Genomic DNA, 27,905 nt, shown 5'->3' with positions numbered 1-27,905 from the left:
TTGCCTTTTGGTAGGCAGTCATTGTAAATAATAATATGTTCCTAACTGACTTGTCTAGTTAAATAAAAGTTAAATAAAATAATGAATTCATTTCAATTTACTGATTTCCTTATATGAACTGTAACTCAATACAATCGTTAATTGTTGCATGGTGCGTCTATATTTTTGTTCAGTGTTGATATTGGCTACACTATCTATCAGGCCAGGGTGACAGCTAAAACATATTTATTGTAGTGATTTTCATCGAAAATGTAGCCTATAAGTACCGCATTATTAACGTCTAACGTAGCTAGCTGGGAAGGGCTCATCAGGAAGACAGATTTAACTGACTGAACCGAATCTGTTCGTCTCCACTCGACTCTCGCTGCACGACAACGTCATCAATTTGGGCACCAGGCGTGTCCATTTAGCTTTCCCGACAGACAGACGAAAAAAACGATTGTCATCATAAGCTTAGCTGTTGCTAAGGACAGCGCGTGTGAAAAGAAACTAGGAGACATTGTAACATTTGTGGTGTCTAGGCTATTCATTGTTTATGACAAGGATTATCAACTGTAGCCCATCAACTTGTCGATTCGAGAACTCTTGGAAAATGCTACAATCTCTAACTAGCAATTCGTGTGTGCGATTGATCGAAAGTCACAAATCGACATGGTATTTTTTGTTTTTAGTCCTGGGCTATATTCTGTATCTTATATTCGGAGCTGTTGTCTTTTCCTCGGTGGAACTGCCTTATGAAGACCTTCTACGCCAGGAGCTCCGAACCATCAAAAAACAGTTCCTCCAAGAAAACCAATGTCTTTCGGAAGAACGCCTCGAGGAGTTTTTGGAGAAGGCGCTCGAGGCCAGTAACTATGGAGTGTCCATTCTCAACAACGCATCGGCAAATTGGAATTGGGACTTCACCTCTTCGCTGTTTTTCGCCAGTACTGTATTGTCTACCACAGGTGAGTCAGTCAGTGGCCCATTTTTAAGTGTAGACTACTGCTTTTCAGCCATCTCTCGATGGAACGTTGAATGACATACGGGGCTTGAAGGAGGTGATGCAGCCTCCGCGTCAAAAACGCGTTCTGCGTCGGCGCATCGCCCCCAGAAATGAATAGGAGCAATTCAGAAATGTGTTTCTTTTAATAGGTCTATTTCCAGAAAAAATAAGGGAGTTGCTTGTTTACGTAGTCGTGTCTAGTGGTAATATAGTTGATTATTGTCATACGCGTCTTGTTAGGTAGGCACACGACATTCCTGAAAGCAGGTTGGCATTTTTGTTGCCTGTGACACTGAAATGTATCCTTTCGCGACACTGTACACCCAAGTAACTAACACCTGCCTACGTTACCCGAACTCAGCATTCTGTCATGATAATATACAGTATGTCCTCAATGTCTGTCTGCCTGCTCGTCTGTGTTTATGCATTGAGCAAGGGCACGTTCTTTCTCACACACTGAACACATTTATCCTTTAAAAAAGCCTACAAACCTGGGTCTGTAGTTTTTGACACTCTCACCAATGTTTACCGACTTTAAAAGAAAACACTGTCAATCCGTTTGAGCCTAACTTTTCAAGTTACAACAGATGTAATTTTATGTAGGCCTAACATAAGTAATGTTTAGGGATGGGATACCAACATTACATGCTTCAGATCAGACAGCAAAGGCGTTTCTTTTGAATAGGTGTTACGTATAACAGCCTCCTTATCATATAGCCTATTGTGTAAAAGGCCTACATTAGTTACATGTGTCTGTAGAACTTTGGTCCTAACCCAAGTGATATAAAGACGCTCAGAAGTTATCTTTGACTGTGCTTCCAACATATAGGCCATTTTGAAATTGGTTATCTGAGTTGATGTTGCACCTTAGAGTCCCAGGTGATACATAGCCTTTAGTGTGTGGTCCCATGTAAATAGAACAGAGCCACAAGGATAGGCCTAAAGCTGGGAAATATGGGTGTGCCGATTGCAGACAATCCGGTTTGACAAGATTAGGCACCCATTGTCATTTAATACTTCCATGACTCAAGTCTCCAACCACAGTTCCTTCTCAGTCACCTTTTCCTCACACAGGCATCTGTCAGTTTTTAATTGCAACAATGAAACACAAGAAAATATACAATAGTCACAATACAGCCAGAGAGATCCATGAAAAAGTAAAGCACAAGGGGAGCTATGGTGTCGAGGTATTCATTTCACAGGTGGTATAGAAACACTCTCTCAGTTCGGGTCCTTACAATCCACCACGTTGCTTCTTGACAAGAAGCTATGGTGGTAGTAGTAGTAGCCTATTACTGTAGTAAAGAGGTGGTTTAGACTTGCAATAACTTTCTTTTCTCATAGGGGAACTTACTTTTTGGTGTCAGGTCAATCGTCCAGGGTAATACTTTATAACCGTTCATCACATTACTTGATAGATACTTTTACTGCAGGATAACATTCCTGACAAAAAAATGTAATACGTTTTGACATAGTAAAGATATCAATGACAATGTATCATAGTAGGCCATCTCTGACATACAGTAGCTTAGTTGAGTTCCCAATCTGCATGGTTGTGTTGGAGGGCCATTGCATTTAAACCACTCATGCTAGGAACACTTGCTACATGCTAGCAACACTTGCTACATAAAACATGCTATATTCTCTTTTCTTTTAATGGCACCTTCTCGTGTCCGTGCCATGAGCAACAGAACAGCGTGCTCAATCCCCTCTGCCGTCATGGCTATGCTGGTTTGCCTGTCTACATGAGATAATATTATGTTCTGTTGCTCCTTCTTATTGTTGTGAACAGCTCTAAAACCAGCAATAGACGTTTGTCATGACTACTGCCTTCTAGATGTGGAAAAAGATGATAATGTTGGAAGCATATAAGGCTTTACCAAAGAAACAAAGACTTAAGCTACTGACAATAGATATCTTGTTTTGTGGTTCAGAAACCGATTAAACAAAAGGAAAGGGTGCAGCTCTTCTTTTTGTCTAAGCAGTTTGCTGAAAATCTGAAGTTCTCTAAAGGGCAGCACTTTCACTAATTGGGTGTGTGTGTAATAGAGGTCGACGATTAATCGGAATGGCCGATCTTTAATTAGGGCCGATTTCAAGTTTTCATAACAATTGGTACAATCTGTATTTTTGGATGCCGATTTTGCCTTTTTTTCACCTTTATTTAATCATTATTTAACTAGACAAGTCATTTAAGAACACATTCTTATTTCAATGACTGCCTAGAAACGGTGGGTTAACTGCCTTGTTCAGGGGCAGAACGACAGATCTTTACCTTGTCAGCTCTGGGATTCAATCTTGCAACCTTACGGTTAACTAGTCCAACGCTCTAACCACCGGCCTCTCATTGCACTCCACGAGGAGCCTGCCTGTTACGCAAATGCAGTACGCCAAGGTAAGTTGCTAGCTAGCATTAAATTGATCTTATAAAACACAATCAATCAATAATAATCACTAGTTAACTACACATGGTTGATGATATTACTAGTTTATCTCGGGTGTCCTGCGTTGCATATAATCGATGCAACGTTGGGGGATGATTTAACAAAAGCGCATTTGCGAAAAAAGCACAATCGTTGCACGACTGTACCTAACCATAAACACCCAATGCCTTTAAAAAAAATCAATACACAGAAGTATATCTTTTTAAAACTGCATAGTTAGCTACAAGAAATCCAGGTTAGCAGGCAGGGTAGCCTAGTGATTAGAGCGTTGGACTAGTAACCAGAAGGTTGCAATTTCAAACCCCTGAGCTGATAAGGTACAAATCTGCCGTTCTGCCCCTGAACAGGCAGTTAACCCACTGTTCCTAGGCCGTCATTGAAAATAAGAATTTGTTCTTAACTGACTTGCCTCGTTAAATAAAGGTAAAATAAATGTAAAAAATATTAACCAGGTGAAATTGTCACTTCTCTTGCGTTCATTGCACACAGAGTCAGGGTATATGCAACAGTTTGGTCCGCCTGGCTCATTGCGAACTAATTTGCCAGAATTTTACGTAATTCTGACATAACATTATTGGATTATCCTCCAATAATCGGTATCGGTGTTGAAAAATCATAATCGGTCGACCTCTAGTGTGTAACAGTATAGCTTCCGTCCCTCTCCTCGCCCCAACCTGGGCTCGAACCAGGGACCCTCTGCACACATCAACCACAGTCACTCACGAAGTATCGTTACCCATCGCGCCACAAAAGCTGCGGCCCTTGCAGAGCATGGGGAACAACTACTTCTAGGTCTCGGAGTGAGTGACGTCACCGACTGAAACACTATTAGCGCGCACTACCACTAACTAGCTAGCCATTTCACATCGGCCACATGTGAAATGGGCATATTTTTGGCTTTGTTAATTAAGAACCAGAAATCCTTTTAAATGTGAGTTTTCTATAGGCTACATTTCCATTGCTCATTATCTCAACTAACCTGTCCATGTCCCTTTGTTTCAACCAGGATATGGCCACACCGCTCCACTCTCCGATGGAGGCAAAGCCTTCTGTATCGTCTACTCTGTGATCGGCATCCCCTTCACCCTCCTCTTCCTCACCGCCGTGGTCCAACGCATCATGGTCTTCAGCACGCGCCGTCCAGTCATGTACGTGTCGACCCGCTGGGGCCTGTCCAAGCCTCTCGTAGCCGTGGTCCACGCCACACTCCTCGCCATCCTGGCTGCTTCCTGTTTCTTCCTCATCCCGGCGGCCATCTTCTCCTCCCTAGAGGAGAACTGGAACTTCCTGGAGAGCATCTACTTCTGTTTTATATCACTAAGTACCATCGGACTGGGAGATTACGTACCAGGGGAGTCCTTCAACCAGAGGTTCAGACAGCTCTATAAAGTCGGAATAACTGGTGAGTTGTTATTGTATTTATTTTTTAAGAACATCAGAGGGGTGTACTGCTAAGCATGATCAACGAGTTAGCTAACTTTGATAAAGAACCAGAAATAACTGGACATTGTATGTTCAGCTGTTTGAAGCTGATGTGAAAGCCGCAAAAATGAAAATTAATGGGAAGTATAGAAATAGCTCACATAGCACAGATCTACCGCTTCTTAACCTGTTGCGATGAGCCATCCGGGATCGTGAATACAGCCTCAAGCTCATTACCATAACGCAACGTTAACTATTCATGAAAATCGCAAATGAAATGAAATAAATCTATTTGCTCTCAAGCTTAGCCTTTTGTTAACAACACTGTCATCTCAGATTTTGAAAAATATGCTTCTCAACCATAGCAAAACAAGCATTTGTGTAACAGTATTGATAGCCTAGCATAGGATTATGCCTGACATTCACAAAAACCAGAAAAACATTCAAATAAAATAATTTACCTTTGAAGAACTTCAGATGTTTTCAATGAGGAGACAAATCGCTCCGTTTTCTTCATCACGTTTGGGTAAGAAAAAAAACGAAAATTAAGTCATTAAAACACAAACTTTTTTTCCAAATTAACTCCATATAATATCAACAGAAACATGGCAAACGATGTTTAGAATCAAGCCTCAAGGTGTTTTTCACATATCTATCGATGATAAATCCATCGTGGCAGTTGACTTTCTCTTCTGAAGAAATGGAACGGTGCATGGACCTAAAGATTACGCAATAATTTTGACACAGGACACCGGGCGGACACCTGGTAAATGTAGTCTCTTATGGTCAATCTTCCAATGATATGCCTACAAATACGTCACAATGCTGCAGACACCTTGGAGAAACGACACAAAGGGCAGGCTCATTCCTGGCGTATTCACAGCCATATAAGGAGACATTGGAACACAGCGCCTTCAGAATCTGGGGCATTTCCTGTATGAAACTTCATCTTGGTTTCGCCTGTAGCATTAGTTCTGGGGCACTCACAGATAATATCTTTGCAGTTTTGGAAAATATATTGTTTAAAACGGGAACGTTTTTTATCCAAAAATTAAAAGAGCGCCCCTATCTCGAAGAAGTTAAACATGATTTCAATGAGAATGATATATCAATGTGAATTTGGTCAGGTTGCCCAGAAGGTTAAATATTTCAGCTTTAAGAAAGCTAAGCTTAGAAATGTTGTTTGAGTAAATTAGACCATGTCCATTTCAAGATGATATAAAAATGTTTTACAATATTTAGGCAAGTTTAGTTGGCTGACTTTTTGATCCTGCTTTGTAGTATACCCCTCTGTTTAACTCCATTGTTTGTAAACAATGTCTTGGTGCTGAAGCAATACATTGTTTGTTTAATATCATGTTGATCTCATGGACTGTCAGACAGTCCTTACATCCATAGCTTAATCTACGGATTTGAGAGAGGTTACATTTCTCCAACTGTGTCCCTCAGCTCTATAGTGAAAAGTGGTGGGGCTGCTGTTGACCGAATCTCAGATTCATCACTTTAAAGTTTGATGAATGATACCATATTTGGTTGCCTTTGATTTAAAGCAAACAAACATCCAGACAAATATAGAGAGAGCAACAACATTCTCTTGGACAGTTTCTCATTCTGTTTAGAAGCTTCAGGCTTAAGACATCTTGAGGCTAAGAATGGAGAAAAAGACTGATTTTAACTTAAAAGGGTGTTCTGTATATTTGATGTGAATTACCTTCAGTACTTCTGGCATGTTTTGTTAAGTTTGACTCTGAGAATCTTCACATATCTTTCCTTAAAATGATCTTTCTCGATCAGTATAGTTGGTTACATTGGAAACAAGGGAAAGGCTTGGCAAAGCCTATTGTGTTGATGTCTAACTTCATGTAGTGTATCTACATTTTAGTTCAATAATCATTATGATCAGTGAGGGGAAAACCAAAACCGTTCCACTTCATTCTGCTAATTGTGATCAGCAGCTCACTCCCCCCTAGTGGTAAGATTGGGTCACAGCAATAGAAAAACGCATACTGTGAAAATGAAAAAGATATTACCGTAATTGCTGGACTATTAAGCGCACCTGAATATAAACCGCACCCACTGAATTATTAAAAAATATGTATTTTGTACATAAATAAGCCGCACATGTCTATAAGCCGCAGGTGCTTACCGGTACATTGAAACAAAATAACTTTATACAGCCTTTAAACGAAACACGGCTTGTAACAAAAATAAATAGGCTTTATAACGAAACACAGCTTGTAACAAAAATTAAAACAGTAGCCTACCAAGAAAGTCATTGGTCACCATCTTCCTCCTCCTGTGCACTGAAACCACTGAAGTCATCTCCTTCGGTGTCGGAGTTGAATAGCCTCAGAATTGCTTCATCCGATGTTGGATCGTTTTCATTGTCACTCTCGTCACTTTCATCCAGAGGCTGAACAAGGAGCGCCACCTTAAATGCGCGATTTACACTGATGTCGAGTGGCTGCAAATACTTTGGGCCATCTGCTTTTCTTCCCTCTGAAAGCTTTTGTTGTCACGCTGCTGTTTCCAACGTCTTATCATCGACTCATTAAGGCCAAGCTCCCATGCAGCATTAAGGCCAAGCTCCTTTTCCAACAGACAGATTTATCGCCTTCAACTTGAAAGCTGCATCATATGCATTTCTCCGTGTCTTTGCCATGATGACGGTGACAAAATACCGTAATCAGAATGATGGGAAGTTTGAGCGCGCTCGATTTACTTCACATTATGTGACGGTGCTCAGTTTTTTGGCGGCATGAATCTTGTGAAAGCGGGAAAAATCCATAAATTAGCCGCGTCATCGCACTTGTGATTTCATGAAAGTTTAATATTTATAGTAATTTATTTCACCAGAAGTTGTCGAAATGGGACGTTCACTTCTAACGGATCAGTGGGACGCTAACAGTTGTGCCTTGCTAAAAGTTCATTTGTGGAATTTTCTTAACTTCTTAATGCATTTAATCCAATCAGTTGTGTTGTGACTAAGGTAGGGGTGGTATACAGAGAGCCCTATTTGGTTAAAGTCCAAGTCCATATTATGGCAAGAACCGCTCAAAGAAGCAAAGAGAATTGACAGTCCATCGTTACTTTAAGACATGGTCAGTCAATCCAGAACATTTCAAGAATTTAAAGTTTCTTCAAGTGCAGTCGCAAAAACCATCAAGCGCTATGATGAAACTAGTTCTCATGAGGACCACAACAGGAAAGGAAGACCCAGAATTACCTCTGCTGCAGAAGGTAAGTTCATTACAGTTACCAGCCTCGGAAATCGGCAATTAACCTCACCTCAGATTGCAGCCCAAATAAATGCTTCAGAGTTCAAGGAACAGACACATCTCAACATCAATTGTTCAGAAGAGACTGTGTGAATCAGGCCTTTGTGGTCGAATTGCTACAAAGAAACCACTACTACTAAGGACCCCAATAAGAAGAGACTTGCTTGGTCAAGAAACACAAGCAATGGACATTAGACCGGTGGAAATCTGTCCTTTTGGTTTTGAGTCCAAATTTTAGATTTTGGGTTCCAACCATTGTGTCATTGTGAAATGCAGAGGAGGAGTCTGATGGCCTGGAGATTGAAGCTAATTTTCAGTCTCTTGGTCACAGCTTTGATGCTGACTTCTGGATGATAGCAGGGTGAACAATCCGGGGCTCGGGTGGTTGATGTCCTTGCTGATTTTTTTTTTTTTTGGGGGGGGGGGCTTTCTGTGACATTGGGTGCTGTAGGTGTCCTGGAGGGCAGGTTGTGTGCCCGCTGTAATGCGTTGGGCAGACTGCACCACCCTCTGGAGAGCCCTGCGTTTGTGGGCGGTGCAGTTGCCGTACCAGGCGGTGATACAGTCTGACAGGATGCTCTCAATTGTGCATCTGTACAAGTTTGTGATGGTCTTAGGGTCCAAGCCAAATTTCTTCATTTTAAGATCTTCAGTGATGTGTACGCCGAGGAAATTTAAGCTTTCCACCTTCTCCACTGCGGTGCCATCAATGTGGATAAGGGTGTGTTCCCTCTGTGGACTTCAGGAAACCAGCAATCAGCTCCTTCATTTTTGTTGACGTTGAGGGTGGTTATTTTCCGGGCACCACTCCGGCAGGTTCCTCACCTCCGCCATAGTTGGTAATCAGGCCTACAATGTTTGTCGTCTGCAAACTTGATGATTGAGTTGGAGGTGTGTATGTGTGGCCACGCAATCATAGGTGAACAGGGAGTACAGGAGGGGGCTAAGCACCCACCGTTGTGGGGCCCCTGTGTTGAGGATCAGTGAAGTGGAGATGTTGTTTCCTACCTTCACCCCCTTGGGGTGGCCTGTCAGGAAGTCCAGAACCCAGTTGCACAGGGCAGAGTTCAGACCCAGGGCTCTGAGCTTAATGCTGAGCTTGGAGGGAACTGTGGTGTTGAATGCTGAGCTATAGTAAATGAACAGCGTTCTTACATAGATATTACTCTTGTTCAGATGGGATAGGGCAGTGTGCAGTGCAATGGCATCGTCAGTGGATCTATTGGGGCGGGAAGCAAATTGAAGTGGGTCGAGGGTGTAAGGTAGATGTGCTGCTTAACTAGCTTCTCAAAGCACTTCATGATGACAGAAGTGAGTGCTACGAGCAATAGTCATTTAGTTCAGTCACCTTTGCTTTCTTGTGTACAGGAACAATGGTGGCCATCTTGAAGCAAGTGGGGACAGCTGACTGGGATAGGGAGAGAATGTAATTATGTAAAACATGTATCACTAGCCACTTTAACTATGCCACTTTGTTTACATACTCATCTCATATGTATATACTGTACTCGATACCATCTACTGTATCTTGCCTATGCTGCTCTGTACCATCACTCATTCATATATCCTTATGTACATATTCTTTATCCCCTTACACTGTGTATAAGACGGTAGTTTTGGAGTTGTTAGTATAGCTCCCTTCAGTAACCACGAGCACAACCGTTCCTTGATTTTAACTGGCGGCTTTATTCTGTAGTTTTAGTCAGAATTATCACCTTCCGTGAGAACTATAAAGTAAATGAAAAATACAGTTAAGCACACTCTTACGACCTTATCTTACGAGTGACTTATTAGCTTGGTATAACTCTGAAGTGCTTACATACATAACAGTTTAACCGGCGTTATAACAGGTTCAGATTAACACATGAATAAAGGAACAAATACCTCATTGGCTGCTTATTACAGAAGGGAGGAAATCAAACTTCACACTTATTATTCCTGGCATGAATTCACACTTCATCCTAACATACACTCTTCAACCTTTATGAACTACACCCGATGACATGAAAACTTAGCTAACGCAGCGCAGGATTGCCTTCCCTCCAAAGGTGTGTTGCTACAATAAGGATCCCCGTTACAACAGTATTAGCTACGTAGTTCCGCTTGTATTATCATTTCCCCCGCACAGCGGACACATAAACAATTCAAACAAAAGACAACGACATAACCTGTAAGTCTAACTGTCAGTTACACTCCCACCAATCACCAGTGATTTCTGTGAAAGGGGTCTGCAGGTTTCTTGATCGGCTTCCAGGAGGGTGACTGTCTTATGGATGGGCCTCTCCAGACACGTGGGTTTGGTGATGCGTTTACCTCTCTCATCTTCGGTTGAGTCGCTGATCAGTAACTTCAATCTTCTCACCCGGCCATCCTGTCCCGGGTACACTTCTGTAACCTTTGCCAATTTCCACTGGTTGCGTGGTGCAGTATCATCTTGCAAAATGACAATGTCATTAATCCTTGCGTTTCTTCTGTCTTTACTCCATTTCTGTCTGTGTTTGAGGTTTAATGCGTTGAATACGGTTAGCTACAAAGACGTGGAATCTTCTGGCTTCATTGTTGATGTAGCCAAGAACTACCTTCGACTCTGTCCAGAAGTATTCCTGTAGACCTTGTATCTCTAACTCCTTTTTGAGCATGTCACTTGTTCGAACAGCTACCACCGCTGCTGAAAGTTCCAGTCGTGGTATGGTCGTAACCTTGGAAGGGCGACTCTCGACTTTGCCATAACTAGGGAGCAATGAACTTCTCCTGCGGTGCTGATTGTTCTGAGGTATGAGCACTCTCCATAACCTGAGGTACTAGCGTCGGAGAAGTGATGGAGCTCATAACTCTGCACCTCCTTGAAACTTGATGGCAAGTAGCTTCGTTGGATCCTTACTTCAGACAAGTTTTGTAGACCTTGGAGCCAGAATTCCCACTGGGAACGTAGGTCATCTGGAAGGGGTCATCCCAGTCGATTCTGTCACGACACATCCGCTGCAAGATCTGCTTCCCCACCAGGACAAAGGGTGCCACAAACCCAAGCGGATCATATACAGAGGCTACTGTAGACAACACTCCTCTTCTTGTGAGTGGGCGTTCCTTGACAACTACTCTAAACTGGAACTCGTCTGATGCGACACACCACAGTACACCAAGCGCTCTCTCCATGTGTGGTTCACCCAGAGCCATATCCAGGTATTTGGCACCCTTGGCACGTTCTTCCTTGGGAATTGTGGCTTCCTTGCTGTTAGAGATAAACTTGTGCAACCGAAGTTTGCCGATGCTGCAAAGCTCTCTTGCTTCTTTCCCCAGCTGGGCCGCTTCAGACGATACGCTTGTCAACCCATCATCAACATAAAAGTTCCTTTGTATGAACTGGATAGACTTCTCGCTGAAGCTTCCTCGTCCTTCGGCAGCAAGATGTTTGAGACCATAGTTGGCGCAACCAGGAGATGAAGCTGCGCCGAACAAGTGGACCTTCATACGATACGCTGAGGGTTGAGACTCTAGATCTCCGTTCTCCCACCAAAGGAACCGTAGATAATCTTGGTCTTCTGCTTTCACATGAAACTGGTGGAACATGCACTCTACGTCACACATGATTGCAACTGGACCCTTACGAAAACGACAAAGGATGCCCAGCAATGTGTTTGTCAACTCTGGACCGGTAAGGAGATGATCATTCAAGGACGTCTCTCGAAACTTAGCTGAGCAGTAAAAGACGACTCGTATCTTCCCAGGCTTTTGTGGGTGATAAACTCCATGGTGTGGGATATACCATGCTGGATGCTTGTTAATTTCCTCTTTAGAGACCTTCTCAGCATCTCCACAAGCTATAGTCTCTTCCATGAATGCTGTGTAGTCCTTGTAGTACTGCTTGTCTCTCCTTAGGCTCCTTTCCAGGCACTTGAGTCGGTGAACTGCACATGTTTTATTGTTCGGCAGATTGGGTCTTTCTTCCTTAAACGGCAGCGGCATCTCATAATGTCCATTGTCCTTACGTCTGATGCCCTCTTTCATTTTCTTCAGGAACCGGATAACCTCTTGAGATATGAGGTCCTCTTCTGCAGCTCTCTCGTTGAAGTCAGATTCAAGCGTCTTGATAATGTCCAGTGTTGTGATTACCTCTCTTGCATGTGTTCTACAAACATAGTGTACTTGATTTGTGAGGTTGGAAGAAGATTGAAGGCTTGGCATCACCTGTCTAACGATAACCCGATGACTCACTCAATAGGGTCGCCATAGTCGATACATGGATTTCCATAGCCGACTATGCTCCAGCCAAGATCTGTTCTCTGAGCAAAAGGCTGATTTCCCTTACCAGACACAATTTCTCTTGGAAGGAGAGCCTGGGAGCAGTTGTAGCCAATTAAGAGACCGACATCACAGCTCTGTTGAGGAGCAATCTCCTCTGCAATGTGTTCAAGATGAGACCATGCTCTTGCAGTCTCTGGAGTAGGAATATGATCTCTGTTTGCAGGAATAAACTCTCTCGAGTAGGTCGTTGGCAGAGGGATTTTCTTCTCCAAGTAAAACCCTCTAACCTGCAAACCAGACAGCTTCTGGCAGGGCACAGTGGTATTTCTTGAAGCCATTGTAGAGAGTTTCAGTTGGACTGGCTCCTTCCTTGTATTGAGAGCCTTTGTTGTCTCTTCAAGGATAAAAGTGGTGTCGCTCTGGGTGTCAAGAAGTGCATACACAAGAACTTCACGATCTGGCTCACTTGTGGTTGACACCCATACTGGAATGATTGTGGAGGTGTGAGTGTTAATGTCCCTTACGACTCTGTTAGATATGGCCTCACTTGACGCTCTTGTCCCCTTATCTTGTGAGGTCTTCCTATCCCTTAACCTTTCTTTAGTACGATCTTCGTGCAGGCAGGATGGATGCCTCCTCTGACACGTGTCGCAGGTGTTCCTGTTATCACAATCTTTCGATCGATGCCCAGGCCTTAAACAGCCAAAGCACAATTTATTCTCTTGAACAAACTTCTGTCGCTCTGCGGTGGGCTTATCCATGAACTTCCAGCATTTGTGGAGACTGTGACCTGACTTCTCACAGAAGACACAACTAGTAACAGTATCTTTCTCATCAGAGTTAGTTGCTAATACCCTTGCTCCGGGGTTTTGAATCCTTGGCGTCTTAAGTTTCCCATCTTCACTTGGTTTCAAAGCATGAAGGGATGTTACAGGATTGCAAGCAATCTTGGCTTCTCTTGTGAGAAACTTCACAAACTGACTGAAGCTAGGAAAGATCTCCGTTTCTTCTAAGATGTCTGTGACCTTTCTATTCCATCTTGAAGTTAGCCAATCTGGAAGTTTAGCGAGGATCTTTTGGTTTTCATTACAGTCATTAAGCACCTCCAGGCCCTTATTCTGAGACATAGCAGCTTCACAGCTGCGAAGAAAGTCTACAAGGTCTCTAAGTTCAAGACTGTCCTTGGATCCTATCGTAGGCCATGCATTGAGCTTATCTCTGAAAGACTTGGCGATGAAGAATTTGTTTCCGTACCTTTCTTCAAGAATGGTCCAAGCAGCATGGTAGGCTGATTCTGTTCCTAACATAAAGTAACTTTCGATGGCTTTCTTGGCAGGCCCACCGACATATTTTCTTAAGTAATATATCTTCTCAGTTGTTGGTATGTTCTTCCTGTCTATCAGAGTCTGAAAGGAGACCTTCCAGTCAGTGTACGAGAGAGGCTCTCCATTGAATGTTACTGGTTCTGGTATGGGGAGGCGGCTTTCACTGATTGCTTCCGCTAGTAACCTGAACATGGTCTTGGTGCCATCTTCTTGCTGTGTGCTTGTCACAACATGTTGTGGTGAGAGACTGTGAAATGAGCCACTTCTGTGCATGACTTCTTTCACATATTTGCAGTTAGAGAGTAGTTCTCTCTTCTCGTCCTCTGAGTTTTCATCTTGCTCATACACTTGCATTCGCGCCTTGGCAGCATTTAGTTTCTTGAGCACTTCTAGGCGCTCTAACTCTCTACGCTTGTCTTCTAGTGTCCTTCGTCTGGCAGCATTTTCTACCTCTAACTTGACTCGCAGCCTAGCTTCTTCTAAGCTGCGTTTCACAGCCTCAGCTTCTTGCTCCGCTGTCCTCTTCTTATCTTCATCTTCGAGTCGCTGAAGCTCTTCTAGTTGGCGTTCTTGCTTAACCATTACTTCTAAAGCTGCTTGGTTAGCAGCAACTTCCGCCGCAGCCTCTTGTCTCTTGACAGATGACACGCTTGAGCATCTGGAGTTGACCTTTGAGTTGCTTTGAGACTGGGAGGAAGCACTTGAGGGCTGATAGTTGAGACTTGACTTATGTGAGAGTTCGGACATGCACAAGGAATTGCTGTCCTTCCAGTGCAACTCTATCTGGTTACTTTGACCTTCTTCCCTGCCTTTTAAATGACACCTTACAGTCTTGATAATAGACATTGTAACTGCTTCACAAGTATCAACTCTGCATCGTATATCGTTGTCGGGAATGTCGATTTGACGCAAATTTACATAGACACGGTTTAGCTCTGTAGAGGTATGGCTAATCTTGTTTAAGAGGTCTTCTAGTAGGTCTTCAGAGCAACAACCTGTCAGTGACAGTTTTGCTTCCTTTACCAGAGCCTTCCACTTCTCATAGCTGACCCTGAAACGTTGTTCGAGCTGTCTCCACCTTTCGTCGCGCAGTTCTCTGCCCTTTTCAGTTAACCTGCGGACCCTCTCACCTTTTCGTGGCTCTTGTTGTGCTACCTCTTCCTGCTGCTCTGTTTGTTCTGATGAAGGCTCGAAGTTTGCGAGGTGTTGCTGCAGCTGCTCAACTTGACCCACCCCATCTCTATCACCTTTAGTGAAACTACCTCTTTCTGACATTTTAAATCAAGTCAAATCAATTCTAGCTAAGGTTTGGATAAGTGAGTAGGTAATTTATACTCTAATTCACTGTAATTTATACCTCAGTACGTGGTATAAACATGTATAATGCTTGAAACAAAGGCTTGAACAAACACCTTACCAAACAATTACACTATTAACTTACAGGTGAAAATAGAATTAATAGGTGTACGCTGACCCTTAATGTTTGTGACTATATATATATATATATTTAGTAAGTATCAAATAATATTTTTCAGTAATACACATACCAGCGATACATTAAGATAGAAAGAGCAAATGCATAATACCAGAGTCTTTATGAAATAGAAAACTATCTCCAGTCCTTACGAATTGTAATCTTAAAGTCTCTTATTAGCTGTTCAGAAGGCTAGGACCACCTTCAAACACCTTGACTTGTACTTGCGTGTCTGACTTTCCTGTTAGTCTTGACCTTATGTTGCCTCACGATGCTTCCTTATGTGGAGATGTTCTTCTTAGTTTGCAGGTAGGTGCAAAACTCTTATCTGGCAGATGACAGGGTCTACCAGGATTTGGGAATCTTGTAGACGTTTTACAGCTGGATGAGATTCTTCTTTCTCTCTTGCTCGTGAAGAGCATTGAGTTCTCACTATAGCTCCCTTCAGTAACCACGAGCACAACCGTTCCTTGATTTTAACTGGCGGCTTTATTCTGTAGTTTTTGTCAGAATTATCACCTTCCGTGAGAACTATAAAGTAAATGAAAAATACAGTTAAGCACACTCTTACGACCTTATCTTACGAGTGACTTATTAGCTTGGTATAACTCTGAAGTGCTTACATACATAACAGTTTAACCGGCGTTATAACAGGTTCAGATTAACACATGAATAAAGGAACAAATACCTCATTGGCTGCTTATTACAGAAGGGAGGAAATCAAACTTCACACTTATTATTCCTGGCATGAATTCACACTTCATCCTAACATACACTCTTCAACCTTTATGAACTACACCCGATGACATGAAAACTTAGCTTACGCAGCGCAGGATTGCCTTCCCTCCAAAGGTGTGTTGCTACAATAAGGATCCCCGTTACAACAGTATTAGCTACGTAGTTCCGCTTGTATTATCATTTCCCCCGCACAGCGGACACATAAACAATTCAAACAAAAGACAACGACATAACCTGTAAGTCTAACTGTCAGTTACAGTTAGTTAGATTACTTGTTGGTTATTACTAAACTGTCGGAACTAGAAGCACAAGCATTTCGCTACACTCGCATTAACATCTGCTAACCATGTGTATGTGACAAATAACATTTGATTTGATTTGAATGAATATGTCCGTAAACACTCCAGCCAGCTGGTCTGCAAATGCTCTGAAGACTCGTTTAGGGACCTCGGTGTCTGAAGTGGCTGGTTTTACCTTTTGTAATCCGTGATTGTCTGTAGAACCTGCCACATGCGTCTCGTGTCTGAGCTGTTGAATTGCGTCTCCACTTTGTCTCCGTACTGACGTTTTGCCTGTTTGATTGCCTTAGAGGGAATACAGATGTACTTCCTGATGAACTCAGTCACTGTGTCCGTGTATACATCAATGTTATTCTCAGAGGCCACCCGGAACATATCCCAGCCTGCGTGATCAAAACAATCTTGAAGTATGGATTCCAATTAGTCCGACCAGCGTTGAATAGACCTTAGCACCGGTACTTTGTGTTTTGAGTTTCTGCCTAATAGGAAGAGAAGTAAAATGGAGTCATCTGATTTGCTGAAGGGAGGGCGGGCGAGGGGCCTTGTAGGCATCCCGGAAGAGAGAGACGCAGTGGTTGAGTGTGTTCTCAGCACAGGGAATACAGTCATTTTTTTTCCCCCCACCTTTATTTAACCAGGTAGGCAAGTTGAGAACAAGTTCTTATTTACAACTGCGACCTGGCCAAGATAAAGCAAAGCAGGTCGACACATACAACAACACAGAGTTACACATGGAGTAAAACAAACATACAGTCAATTATACAGTAGAAAAATAAATCTATATACAATGTGAGCAGGTGAGGTGAGATGGGAGGTAAAGGCAAAAAGGCCATGGTGGCGAAGTAAATAGAATATAGCAGGTAAAACACTGGAATGGTATATTTGCAGTGGAAGAATGTGCAAAGTAGAAATAGAAATAATGGGGTTCAAAGGAGCAAAATAAATACAGTAGGGGAAGAGGTAGTTGTTTGGGCTAAATTATCATTATTATCATTATTTACAGTGATCTGACAGCTGGTGCTTAAAGCTAGTGAGGGAGATAAGATTTTCCAGTTTCAGAGATTTTTGTAGTTCGTTCCAGTCATTGGCAGCAGGAAACTGGAAGGAGAGGCGGCCAAAGTAGGAATTTGCTTTGGGGGTGACCAGAGAGATATACCTGCTGGAGCGCATGCTACAGGTGGGTGCTGCTATGGTGCCCAGCGAGCTAAGGGGGGACTTTACTTAGCAGGGTCTTGTAGATGGCCTGGAGCCAGTGGTTTTGGCGACTAGTAACAGGTCGCAGTGGTGGGTAGTATATGGGGCTTTGGTGACAAAACGGATTGCACTGTGATAGACTGCATCCAATTTGTTGAGTAGGGTATTGGAGGCTATTTTGTAAATGACATCGCCGAAGTCGAGGATTGGTAGGATGGTCAGTTTTACGAGGGTATTTGTGGCAGCATGAGTGAAGAATGCTTTGTTGCGAAATAGGAAGCCAATTCTAGATTTTACTTTGGATTGGAGATGTTTGATGTGAGTCTGGAAGGAGTGTTGATTGTGTTGATAGAACATCGCTAGTGTTTTCCTCAAATTTGCTTCGTTATAATCCCCAGCTACAATAGATGCGGCCTCAGGATATTTGGTTTCCAGTGAAGTTCTTTGAGGGCCGTCATGGTATTGGATTGAGGGAGGATAAACACGGTTCTGACGATAACCGGAGAGAATTCTCTTGGGACGCAATACGGTTGGCATTTGATTGAGGTATTCTAGATCGGGTGACCAGAAGGACTTGACTTATTTATTATACAAGGCCGCGAGGCCAGACAGATTACCAGGGCGTGTACTCCGGGCATGCGCCGACCTCTCCCTGACAGAGTCCGTAATACCTACATGTTTCAAGCAACCACCATAGTCCCTGTGCCCAAGGAAGAGAAGATAACCTGCCTAAATGTTTACCGCCCTGTAGCACTCACGACGTTAGCCATTAAGTGCTTTGAAAGGCTTGTCATGCCTCACATCAACACCATCATCCAGGAAACCCTAGACCCACTCCAATTCACATACCGCCCCAACAGACCCACAGATGTCTCAATCTCACGCCACACTGCCATTTCCAACCTGGACAAAAGGAACACCAATATGAGAATGCTGTTCATTGACTACAGCTCAGCGTCCAACACCATAGTGCCCACGAAGATCATCACAAAGCTAAGGACCCTGGGACTAAACCCCTCCATCTGCAACTGGATCCTGGAGGCAAGGGTAGGCAACACACCTAACACGCTGATCCTCAACACCGGGGCCCTTCAGTGGTGCGTGCTTAGTCCCCTCCTGTTCACCAACGACTGAGTGGCTAAGCACGACTCCAACACTGGATAGTAATACATTTAGTTGTTTTTGAAACATTTAGAAAGCATACTCATCTGTTTTTGTGTAATTATGGAGAAAATAATATTTTGGCTCTTGAGAATCTGATCACCTCTCCTAGTGTTGCTTCCTCTTTTAAGTTCAGCGGCTGCCGTGTCAGCAGAGGTCTCGTCGCAAAACTAAGACCGTCGCCGAACCGAAGACTGTTCAGCAGAGTTGTTTGAGGAAGGAAAGAGAGGAAGGCGCCACAACTCTCATTTGAGTGTTTTACCTACCGTAATTTCCGGACTATAAGCCGCTACTTTTTTACCAATCTTTGAACCTTGCGGTTTATACAATGACGCGGCTAATTTATGGATTTTTCCCGCTTTCACAAGATTCATGCCGCCAAAAAACTGAGCACCGTCACATAATGTGAAGTAAATCGAGCGCGCTCAAACTTCCCATCAAGGTGGCGCTCCGTGTCCAGTGGGAGGCTTGGATGACAAGTGGAGAGAAATCCTTCACTAAAACGGGCCGCATGCGAAGAGCAACTTATGGTCAAGTCTGCCAGTGGGTCCTGACCACGTGGAGCAATTGTCAATCACTGTCATCAACGGGTTTCGAAAGGCTGGACTGCTGCGTGTTGAAGAAGGCAGCATGAGCTCAACGGGGAATTTGCCTCCGGATGAAAGTGACGAGAGCGACAATGAAAACGATCCAACATCGGATGAAGCAATTCTGAGGCTATTCAACTCCGACACCGAAGAAGATGACTTCAGTGGTTTCAGTGCACAGGAGGAGGAAGATGGTGACCAATTACTTTCTTGGTAGGCTACTGTTTACTGCTATTTGTTTTTATTTTTGTTACAAGCCGTGTTTCGTTTAAGGGCTGTGTAAAGTTAATTTGTTTCAATGTACCGGTAGGCACGTGCGGCTTATTTATGTACAAAATAAATAAAACATTTAATTCAGTGGGTGCGGCTTATATTCAGGTGCGCCTAATAGTCCAGAAATTATTACGGTACTTATTTTCTGATTTTATTTTAGCTATTTGTAGCTTGGTGTGTGTGTGTGTGTGTGTGTGTGTGTGTGTGTGTGTGTTTTCTATCCCAGTTCACTATTCTCCCTGTAGACTTTACAGACGCACCCCACCCCTTGGCTGCAACCTTTCTACATTAGTGGACACACAACCCATGTGGAATTCCTGGTCTCTGGCAGCGTTTGAAACTGCCAATCTAAAGTCAAGAACGCAGAGTTCATCTCAGCTTATGCTGCCCCTCCGTCCCTTTACTTTTTGGCCCTGATGGAGACCTAGATCACCCCAGAGCGCACACATACTCCAGCTGCTCTCTCTTCATCTCACTATGTTTTCCCTCATAGTCCGAGAGCATCTGTTCATCGCAGTGGTGGCACAGTGAGATTAGTAGGCGAACAGCCTCATTTCTCCTAAATGGAAATTTTCTCTTTTCTCCCTCACCTGTCCATCTCTTCATTTGAATTACATACAGTCACATGTCCACTCAAGTGTAACATAGATGACAATAGTCACCCACCAGGTGCGCTTAGATTTGGCTCTTTTTTTAAATTGTTATTCCTCAATGAGCTTGACACCTTGATGAACTCATTTTCTGACGATGGCTCACCACTCTTCGTACTTGGCGACTTCAACCTCCAGACGTCTGCTTTTCGATTAATTTCTTTCCAACTCCCCTGCTTGCCTCTTTTGAACTCACCCTTTCCCAGTCCCCTCCCACTCACAAGGCAGGTAATACGCTCAACCTCATCTTTACTAGAGGCTGTTCGCCTACTAATCTCACTGCAGCCCTCCATGTCTATGATCACTACTTTGTTTCCTTTTCTGTCTCTTTTCTGTCCTCCAACCCTAGCCACAGGCCCTATCCAGATGGTCAAAAGCTGTCACAATCTTTGCTCTCCTCTTCTATGCTCTCTCCATTCTGCTAAATCCTTCTCCTTCCGGTCTCCTTCTGCCTTTTCAACCCTACTCTTCCCTTTCCGCATCCTATGACTCACACTATCCCCTTTCTGAGACTAGTGAGGTCCAGCCGCCTGACAACAGGCCCGCTCGACCCCATCCCCTCCTCCCTTCTTCAGACTATATCTGGAGACCTTCTCACTTCCCTCATCAACTCATCTCTGACCACTGGCTGTGTTCCCTCTGACTTCAAAATGGCCCAAGTCGCTCTACTCCTCAAGAAACCAACACTTGACTCTAACGTCAGAAACTACAGACCGGTATCCCTTATTTATTTTCTTTCCAAAACATTTGAGCGTGCTGTCTCTGACCAACTCTCTCTCATGTTATCGTCACTAATATCGTTCTATCTGAATTCAAGAATGGTCACTCAACTGCTCTTCCTCACGGAGGCTCTCCGCACTGCCTCTGTTCTCATCCTCTTAGATCTCGGTGTCGAAGGCAGCAGATAGAACCATAATTTCTTCTTTTCCACCCTCTCTCAGGGCTGGTCATCTCAGGCACCGCACACTCTGATTACAGGCTGCTCCTGTCTGCACCACGTACTCTCATGACTGGTGTCCCCCAGGGCTCGTTTCTAGGCCCTCTTTGTTCCGTCAATGATATGGTTTCTCCTATCATTGCAATGCGGATCACACTTAACCTGTTACTCCTACCCCCTACTTTTTCGAACATTCTGTTAAAAATCGCGCAACAATTCAGCGCCCTGCTGCTCATGCCAGGAATATAGTATATGCATATGATTAGTATGTGTGGATAGAAAACACTCGTTTATAAAACTGGTTAAATCACTGCTGTGACTATAACAGAATGTGCGTTTCATTGAAAAGTGCAGGAAAATCTGATCACTGAAAATGGAAATAAATATCCATGCGCCACTTCCAGGAATTGTTAACTTCTTATGGCTGGGTGGCAGTATCTAGTAGCTTGGATGAATAAGGTGCCCAGAGTAAACTGCCTTCTACTCAGGCCCAGAAGCTAATATATGCATATTGTTAGTAGATTTGGATAGAAACCACCCTGAAGTTTCTAAAACTGTTTGAATGATGTATGTAAGTATAATATAACTCATATGGCAGGCATAAACCTGAGAAAAAATCCAACCAGGAAGTGGGAAATCTGAGGTTTTCAAGTCTTTGCCTCTCCAATATACAGTGTAAAATTTTAACCAATTGCACTTCCTAAGGCTTCCACTAGATGTCAACAGTCTTTAGAACCTTGTTTGAGGCTTCTACTGTGAAGGGGGAGCAAATAAGAGCTGTTTGAACCAGGTGTCTGGCAGAATGTCTTGAGCTAAGTCTCGTGCGGCAGCCGTGAGGGCGAGCTGCGTTCCCTTTCATTTCTAAAGACAAATGAATTGTCCGGTTGTTATCATAAATCTTCAATAATGTTCCATCTTAAAGATTGATTATATACATTGTTTGACATGTGAATTTGGATTTGTGAACTAAACGCGCAAGCAAGGAGGTATTTGGACATAAATGATGGTCTTTATCGAACAAAACAAACATTTATTGTGGAACTGGGATTCCTGGGAGTGCATTCTGATGAAGATCATCAAAGGTAAGTAAATATTTATGCTATTTCTGACTTCTGTTGACTCCAACATGGCGGGTATCTGTATGGCTTGTTTTGGTCTCTGAGCACTGTACTCAGATTATTGCTCAGAGTTTTTGAAATCTGACACAGCGGTTGCATTAAGGGGAAGTATATCTTTAATTCCATGCATTACACTTGTATTTTCATCAACATTTATGAATAGTATTTCTGTGGCTCTAAGCGAAACATTACTGAACAACACGCCAATGTAAACTGAGATTTTTGGATATAAATATGAACTATGAGTGCCATCTGAAGATCATCAAAGGTTAGTGATTAATTTATCTCTTTCTGCTTTTTGTGACTTCTCTCTTTGGCTGGAAAAATGGCTGTTTTTCTGTGACTATGCGCTGACCTAACAATGGTATGGTATGCTTTCGTCGTAAAGCCTTTTTGAAATCGGACACTGGTGGGATTAACAACCAGTTTAGCTTTAAAATGGTGTATAATACTTGTATGTTTGAGGAATTCTATTATGAGTTTTCTGTTTGAATTTGGCGCCCTGCACTTTCACTGGCTGTTGTCAAAGCGATCCTGTTAACTTCTTACGGCTGAAATCCCGTTAACTACTTTTCTCCTTCCCCCCTTCTGACACCCACATGGCAACACTCATGGCAGATATCTCCGCTTGAATGTTGCCCCGCCTCCTCAGCCTCGACAAGACTGAGCTGCTCTTCTTCCTGGGAAGGCCTGCCTGCTCAAAGACTTCTCCATCATGGTTGACTCCATGGTGTCCCCATCCCAGAGTGATAAGAACCTTGCCATAACCTTGGACAACACCCTGTCATTCTCTGCAGATATCAAAGCAGTTCATGCTCTACAACATCTGTGAATATGACCCTACCTCACATAGGAAGCGGGCACAGGTCCTAATCCAGGCATTGTCATCTCCCATCTGGACTACTGCGACTTTCTGTTGGCTGGGCTCACCGCTTGTGCCAACAAACCCCTGCAACTTATCCAGAATGCTGCAGACTGCCTGGTTTTCAACATTCCCAAGGAAGCTCACATCCACTACAAGACCACAGTACTTGCTTACCGAGCAGCAAGAGGAACTGCCCCTCCCTACCTCCAGGCTATGCTCAAAACATACAACCCAACCTTAGTACTCCATTCTACCACCTCTGGTCTCTTGGCCCTCGCAACCCTACCCGGAGGGCAGCTCCCGCTCAGCACAGTTCCAAGCTCTTTTCTGTCCTGGCACCCCAATTAGTCCCTGCCCATCTTCTGAAAACATCTGAAAGACTACCTCGTTAAAGATCATCTTTAAAAAGTCCCACAGCACCCCTTTTGTGAACTAACACGCACATTTTGTTTTATCTTACTAGCTTTGACTTTGCTGGGAGCTACTTTGAGGAAAAATTTACTTACTGTGATATGTGGTTGTCCCACCTAGCTATCTTAAGATGAATGTACTAAGTCGCTTTGGATAAGAGCATCTGGTAAGGTCACATCCTTTCTCCGTCTCAGCTAGTGTTGGTTTAACTCATCTCTCCCTCTCAATTCATTGGCATGAAATCCATGAGTAAATATTGCTAAAGATTTTATTTGAATGAAATGCAACATCGCTCTCTCCATCTCTGCCGCCCCCCTCAGTCTACCTGTTGCCCGGCCTGATTGATGCTGGTGGTCCTGGAGACCTTCTGTGATTGATAATGGTTTCTCTAGTAACCCCTTGTCTGTATTATTCCTTTTCTCTCTCCAGTCTACCTCCTCCTGGGCCTGGTTGATGCTGGTGGTCCTGGAGACCTTCTGTGATTGATAATGGTTCCTCTAGTAACCCCTTGTCTGTATTATTCCTTTTCTCTCTCCAGTCTACCTCCTCCTGGGCCTGGTTGTGATGCTGGTTGTCTTGGAGACCTTCTGTGATTGATAATGGTTCCTCTAGTAACCCCTTGTCTGTATTATTCCTTTTCTCTCTCCAGTCTACCTCCTCCTGGGCCTGGTTGTGATGCTGGTTGTCTTGGAGACCTTCTGTGAGCTGCAGCAGCTGAAGACCCTGAGGAAGATGTTCTATCTGAAGAAGGAGAAACCACAGGACCGCCTGGCAATACTGGAGCACGACCATCTGTCCTTCACCTCCGTGTCCCACCAGTCCAACTCCACCTCGCTCAAGGGGGACAAGATTAAGGACGTACCCTTCGTTAGTGGCCCCGTGCTGGCCTCGCCTGGTGGAGATGACCCCATGATCAACTAGAGGGGGGGAAATAGTTACAAATGTTGTGGTGAAATAGGCAAGAAAATAGGGAAGGAAAAGGAGAGTACTGAAGGGGGGATGGTGAAACCAAGTTTGCATCCCATTTTGCTATCCTTCTTTTGAAGTGTACACTGCCTAGCATTAATTTTCTAGGTGAAACTTTAACGTTAGCTGAAACTCTCTCCCCAGTGAATGCTTACACCAATTCAATGTTTTTTAATGAAAAGGGTAGAGAATTGGGATGCAACCTATGGGAGGGTGATACAGAGGACTCTCGTAGAAGGATATTTGTGACTACATTATAACTTAAGCTTCAGCATAAGGATGCATTTTAAAAACAAAAGCTCAACTTCAAACCATTGTTAGTAATGTTGAAATTGAACGATTGTCTTTTAGCCCTTTACCATCCATGAGAAACTTAACTATCACTCTCTTAATGATGAAAAATGAGCATATTGTGCTATACTGCATTAACAAGATCTGTATTCACTGACATAGGAAAAACTTAATATAGCCTTCATATGTATAACTGATATGTACGCTGGTCAACTTAATGATAAGGGAAACGCCTGCTATAGTTCATTGTCAAAGTCCTCGCTCAGCATGGCTGTTCTATCAGCTGTTCTCATGGATGGAATAACATTTAAGCACATACTGTATCTATAATGCATTATGAACTCGCTCATCGCAAGTTATAAGGCAGTCGTAATACATAAGCACAGTTATGGGCTTCATAGAACTGACTTGACAATAGCACATAGGGAACATTTAATGGGACATCCACCTTGTAAAATGTAACTGAATATCACATTGTGCCGTAATGTGTCTGTATACATATACCTTAAGTACTATTTTACAGCAGTTTAATGGAACGCATTTATTCAGGTTAACTGTATCAGGTATACAACAGTAGCACATTTCATCGTTGTAAATGCTCTGTGTATTAATTACAGTAAGACATTTGTTTGATGCTAGTTTAAAAGTACAACTTGCAATGTTATTTTAAGGTAGTTAAATGTTTCATGTCTCGCGCTGTACTGTGTATTTATCATGTTGATTCGTCTAAAAGAAAGGGATTTACTGTGTAATATGTGGTTTATTGAACGTTAGTGACAATTTATAAAAGCTTTTTTTTTTTTTACTTAAAGGGGGAACAAGAATGAGGCAGACCCCAAGCAGGGTACGCTGCTAGAAGAAATGCTGCTATTTAAAACAAAGGTCCAGTTGCTCATATCATGTCCCTCAAAGATTATGTATAGAACCACAAAGCACCCTTCATTTTTTTTGTTGCAGTGTATTTTCATAAATTATTTGAACACAGCAGGTTACTGTTCATCTTATGTGACACCACTCGGAAATGGGAAATTACTGGGTTGAACATTTTGTATGAAAATAATTGGTTCTGGAAAGTACAAAAGTAATTTCCCGTACCTCAGATTTAAAGCTGCAATATGGAACGTTTTGGGCGACCTGACCAAATTCACATATAAATAAGTTATAGATCTTTAATTGAAAGCAAGTCTAAGAAGATTTGTTCTATGTGTGCTATGTCTATGCTTCCCGTTAAGTTTAGTTTTACTTTAGGATTTGTACACCAGCTGCTTATAGCTGAAAATAAACATTTTAGTTATGGAAATGATACATAATTTCAGTGGTTTAGATGGTACAATGATTCTCTTCACTATACTTGCTTGTTTTGTAACCATATAAACTGAAATTAGGTGTACTATCTGAATTTTGCCAACCAAGAAATGGGGGATCGATTTCTGCATAGTGCATCTTTTAAGTGAGAGGACAAAGAGGGTTAACAACTGAATTCATAAGTAATGTTAGTAGGCTGGCAGTTTGTATAAAACTTAAGGACTGCTCTGTGACACAAGACATTGTTTGATTCTGGAATGAACAGTTTTTGAACCACATTTAAAAAGAGACTAGTATTTTTGGAGAATGTAAAGTGGAGTGTTTACAAAAGTGTATTTATGATTTATGCAGATGATGATTTCAAGTAAAGGTACTCCATGAGAGCGTCATTGTGAGAAACTTGAAGATAGGAAACACTGATTGACAGACAGGACTGCTTTACAGTGCAATGCAGTCAAACCTCAAACTGATTTTCAATAGCTGCATAATGAGTTATCTGACATATATTGTCCAAAGATCTACAAAAAATGTACTATATTAACATTTAAGTTAAGATGTCCATCAAGGAACATTAATTGATTTGCTTGTACATATTTTTCCTGACTTAATGTCATCCTGTATTTGGAAGTAATTTGCTTGTAGCCTACAGTACCAGCTGATTTGCTTGTGTACATACTGGTAATATTATTTCTACAGATTTAGGATCTTAATTTGATGACCCTTTTGTTTCAGAGAATTTGAAGATGAGCTTTGTGATTTATGTGGCCTACTTTTTTCCAGCTAATAGCCTAACCACTGATCAAGCAACATTATGGACTAAACGTTCAAATCCTGTTGCTGCAGGATTATTTTGCTGTGACAATATAGATCAAATTAAGATCCTACATCTGTAGGACAGACTAGCCTATATCATACACTACTCAATCATACTATATGAGTACATTTTTCAGATGGGACAGACTTCGTTTATAGCACCAAATCCTACCTGATTGTATTGTACCAGACAGGAAACTGCTGTCCATTCTTGAGAATGTAGACGTTTAATTTTCAACATATGGTTGTGTTGTGCAGAATTATGTTTTATAGATCATCTAAGAACGTTTCAGGGTTTTTGTTTTGACTGTAGTTCTTTCCACAAAACTCTTCTACATCGCACAATGACAATGAGTAGAAGCCTTTAACATTGTCAAGAATGTTTTGTTTTATTTAACATTGTCAAGATTGTTTTGTTTTGAATACCAGTTTAGCAAACAGAGGAATTGTATGTAATCGTGTTGGTACTTTTGTTAATTGGTCAAAAGGGAGAATGACAATCTCCCCATGGCTAAGGGGAGTTGACAGTTGCAGTGATATTTTTACTGTTATAAATATTTTGTCTGAAATGCATTGGTCTATTCTTTAAATGATTTATATATATGCCACATTGGTCTTATAGCACACAAAACTTTCAAAGTCCTTGTCAATGTTATTGTGTGGTGCATGCGCTATTTCAGTCGCCTGTGTATCTGTGCAATAACAACACCTGTATATTATTGTGCTCTGTCTAGTTTCTCAGAAATAAATGCAGATTTAGACTCTCATAATGCAGCGTGGAAATTTACTGTTAAATTGTTTGAAAGCTATTGCTCTATTTTCAATCCATTACATATGTAGAGAAACACCAACATGCTCTCGTCATGACTTCTTTATCACTGTGCTACGATGATTGTCATTGCACTCCACTCTGACATCTACATAAGTGATAATGGCCGAGAAGCCGGTGTTTTGAGGATATATTGGCACGGGTGTTGTTAGGTCCGAGACTAAGTCGAGGGCCGGCAAACCTCGCCAATATATCCTCCAAACACCGTCTTCTCGGGCATTATCACTTTTATACAACATATTCAAATATTGATTGACATTTTCATAAAAAATTTATTTTGATTATTTCTATTTCATCC

At 42.4% G+C, this 27,905-nt stretch overlaps 1 protein-coding gene across 2 annotated transcripts; it reads left to right on the top strand.

The window, feature by feature from the left end:
• The first annotated feature begins 350 nt into the window (after positions 1-350).
• Positions 351-27,548, top strand: LOC118402793 (potassium channel subfamily K member 1). Of its 2 annotated transcripts, none has more exons than XM_035801052.2 (3): positions 351-947; positions 4,436-4,831; positions 23,942-24,068. In XM_035801052.2, exons 1-3 carry the CDS (start codon positions 536-538, stop codon positions 23,998-24,000), a joined length of 867 nt encoding a protein of 288 aa, XP_035656945.1. In that variant the 5' UTR covers positions 351-535; the 3' UTR covers positions 24,001-24,068. The 2 variants fall into 2 exon arrangements, with proteins under 2 accessions (XP_035656945.1, XP_035656944.1); XM_035801051.2 differs by having other exon boundaries at positions 361-947; positions 24,053-27,548.
• Positions 27,549-27,905: the final 357 nt, after the last annotated feature.

This window comes from Oncorhynchus keta, chromosome 24, assembly GCF_023373465.1.
Source record: "Oncorhynchus keta strain PuntledgeMale-10-30-2019 chromosome 24, Oket_V2, whole genome shotgun sequence".
Taxonomy (NCBI): Eukaryota; Metazoa; Chordata; class Actinopteri; order Salmoniformes; family Salmonidae; genus Oncorhynchus; species Oncorhynchus keta.
This window is presented reverse-complemented; position numbering and strand designations above follow the sequence as displayed.

What these genes read in the sequence shown, in the direction of transcription:
- LOC118402793 (XM_035801051.2), top strand. Translation starts at nt 536, where the DNA reads ATGACAAGGATTATCAACTGTAGCCCATCAACTTGTCGATTCGAGAAC. An exon ending in TACTGTATTGTCTACCACAG is followed by an intron (nt 948 to 4,435) that starts GTGAGTCAGTCA and finishes TGTTTCAACCAG; the next exon opens with GATATGGCCACACCGCTCCA. An exon ending in CTATAAAGTCGGAATAACTG is followed by an intron (nt 4,832 to 24,052) that starts GTGAGTTGTTAT and finishes TTCTCTCTCCAG; the next exon opens with TCTACCTCCTCCTGGGCCTG.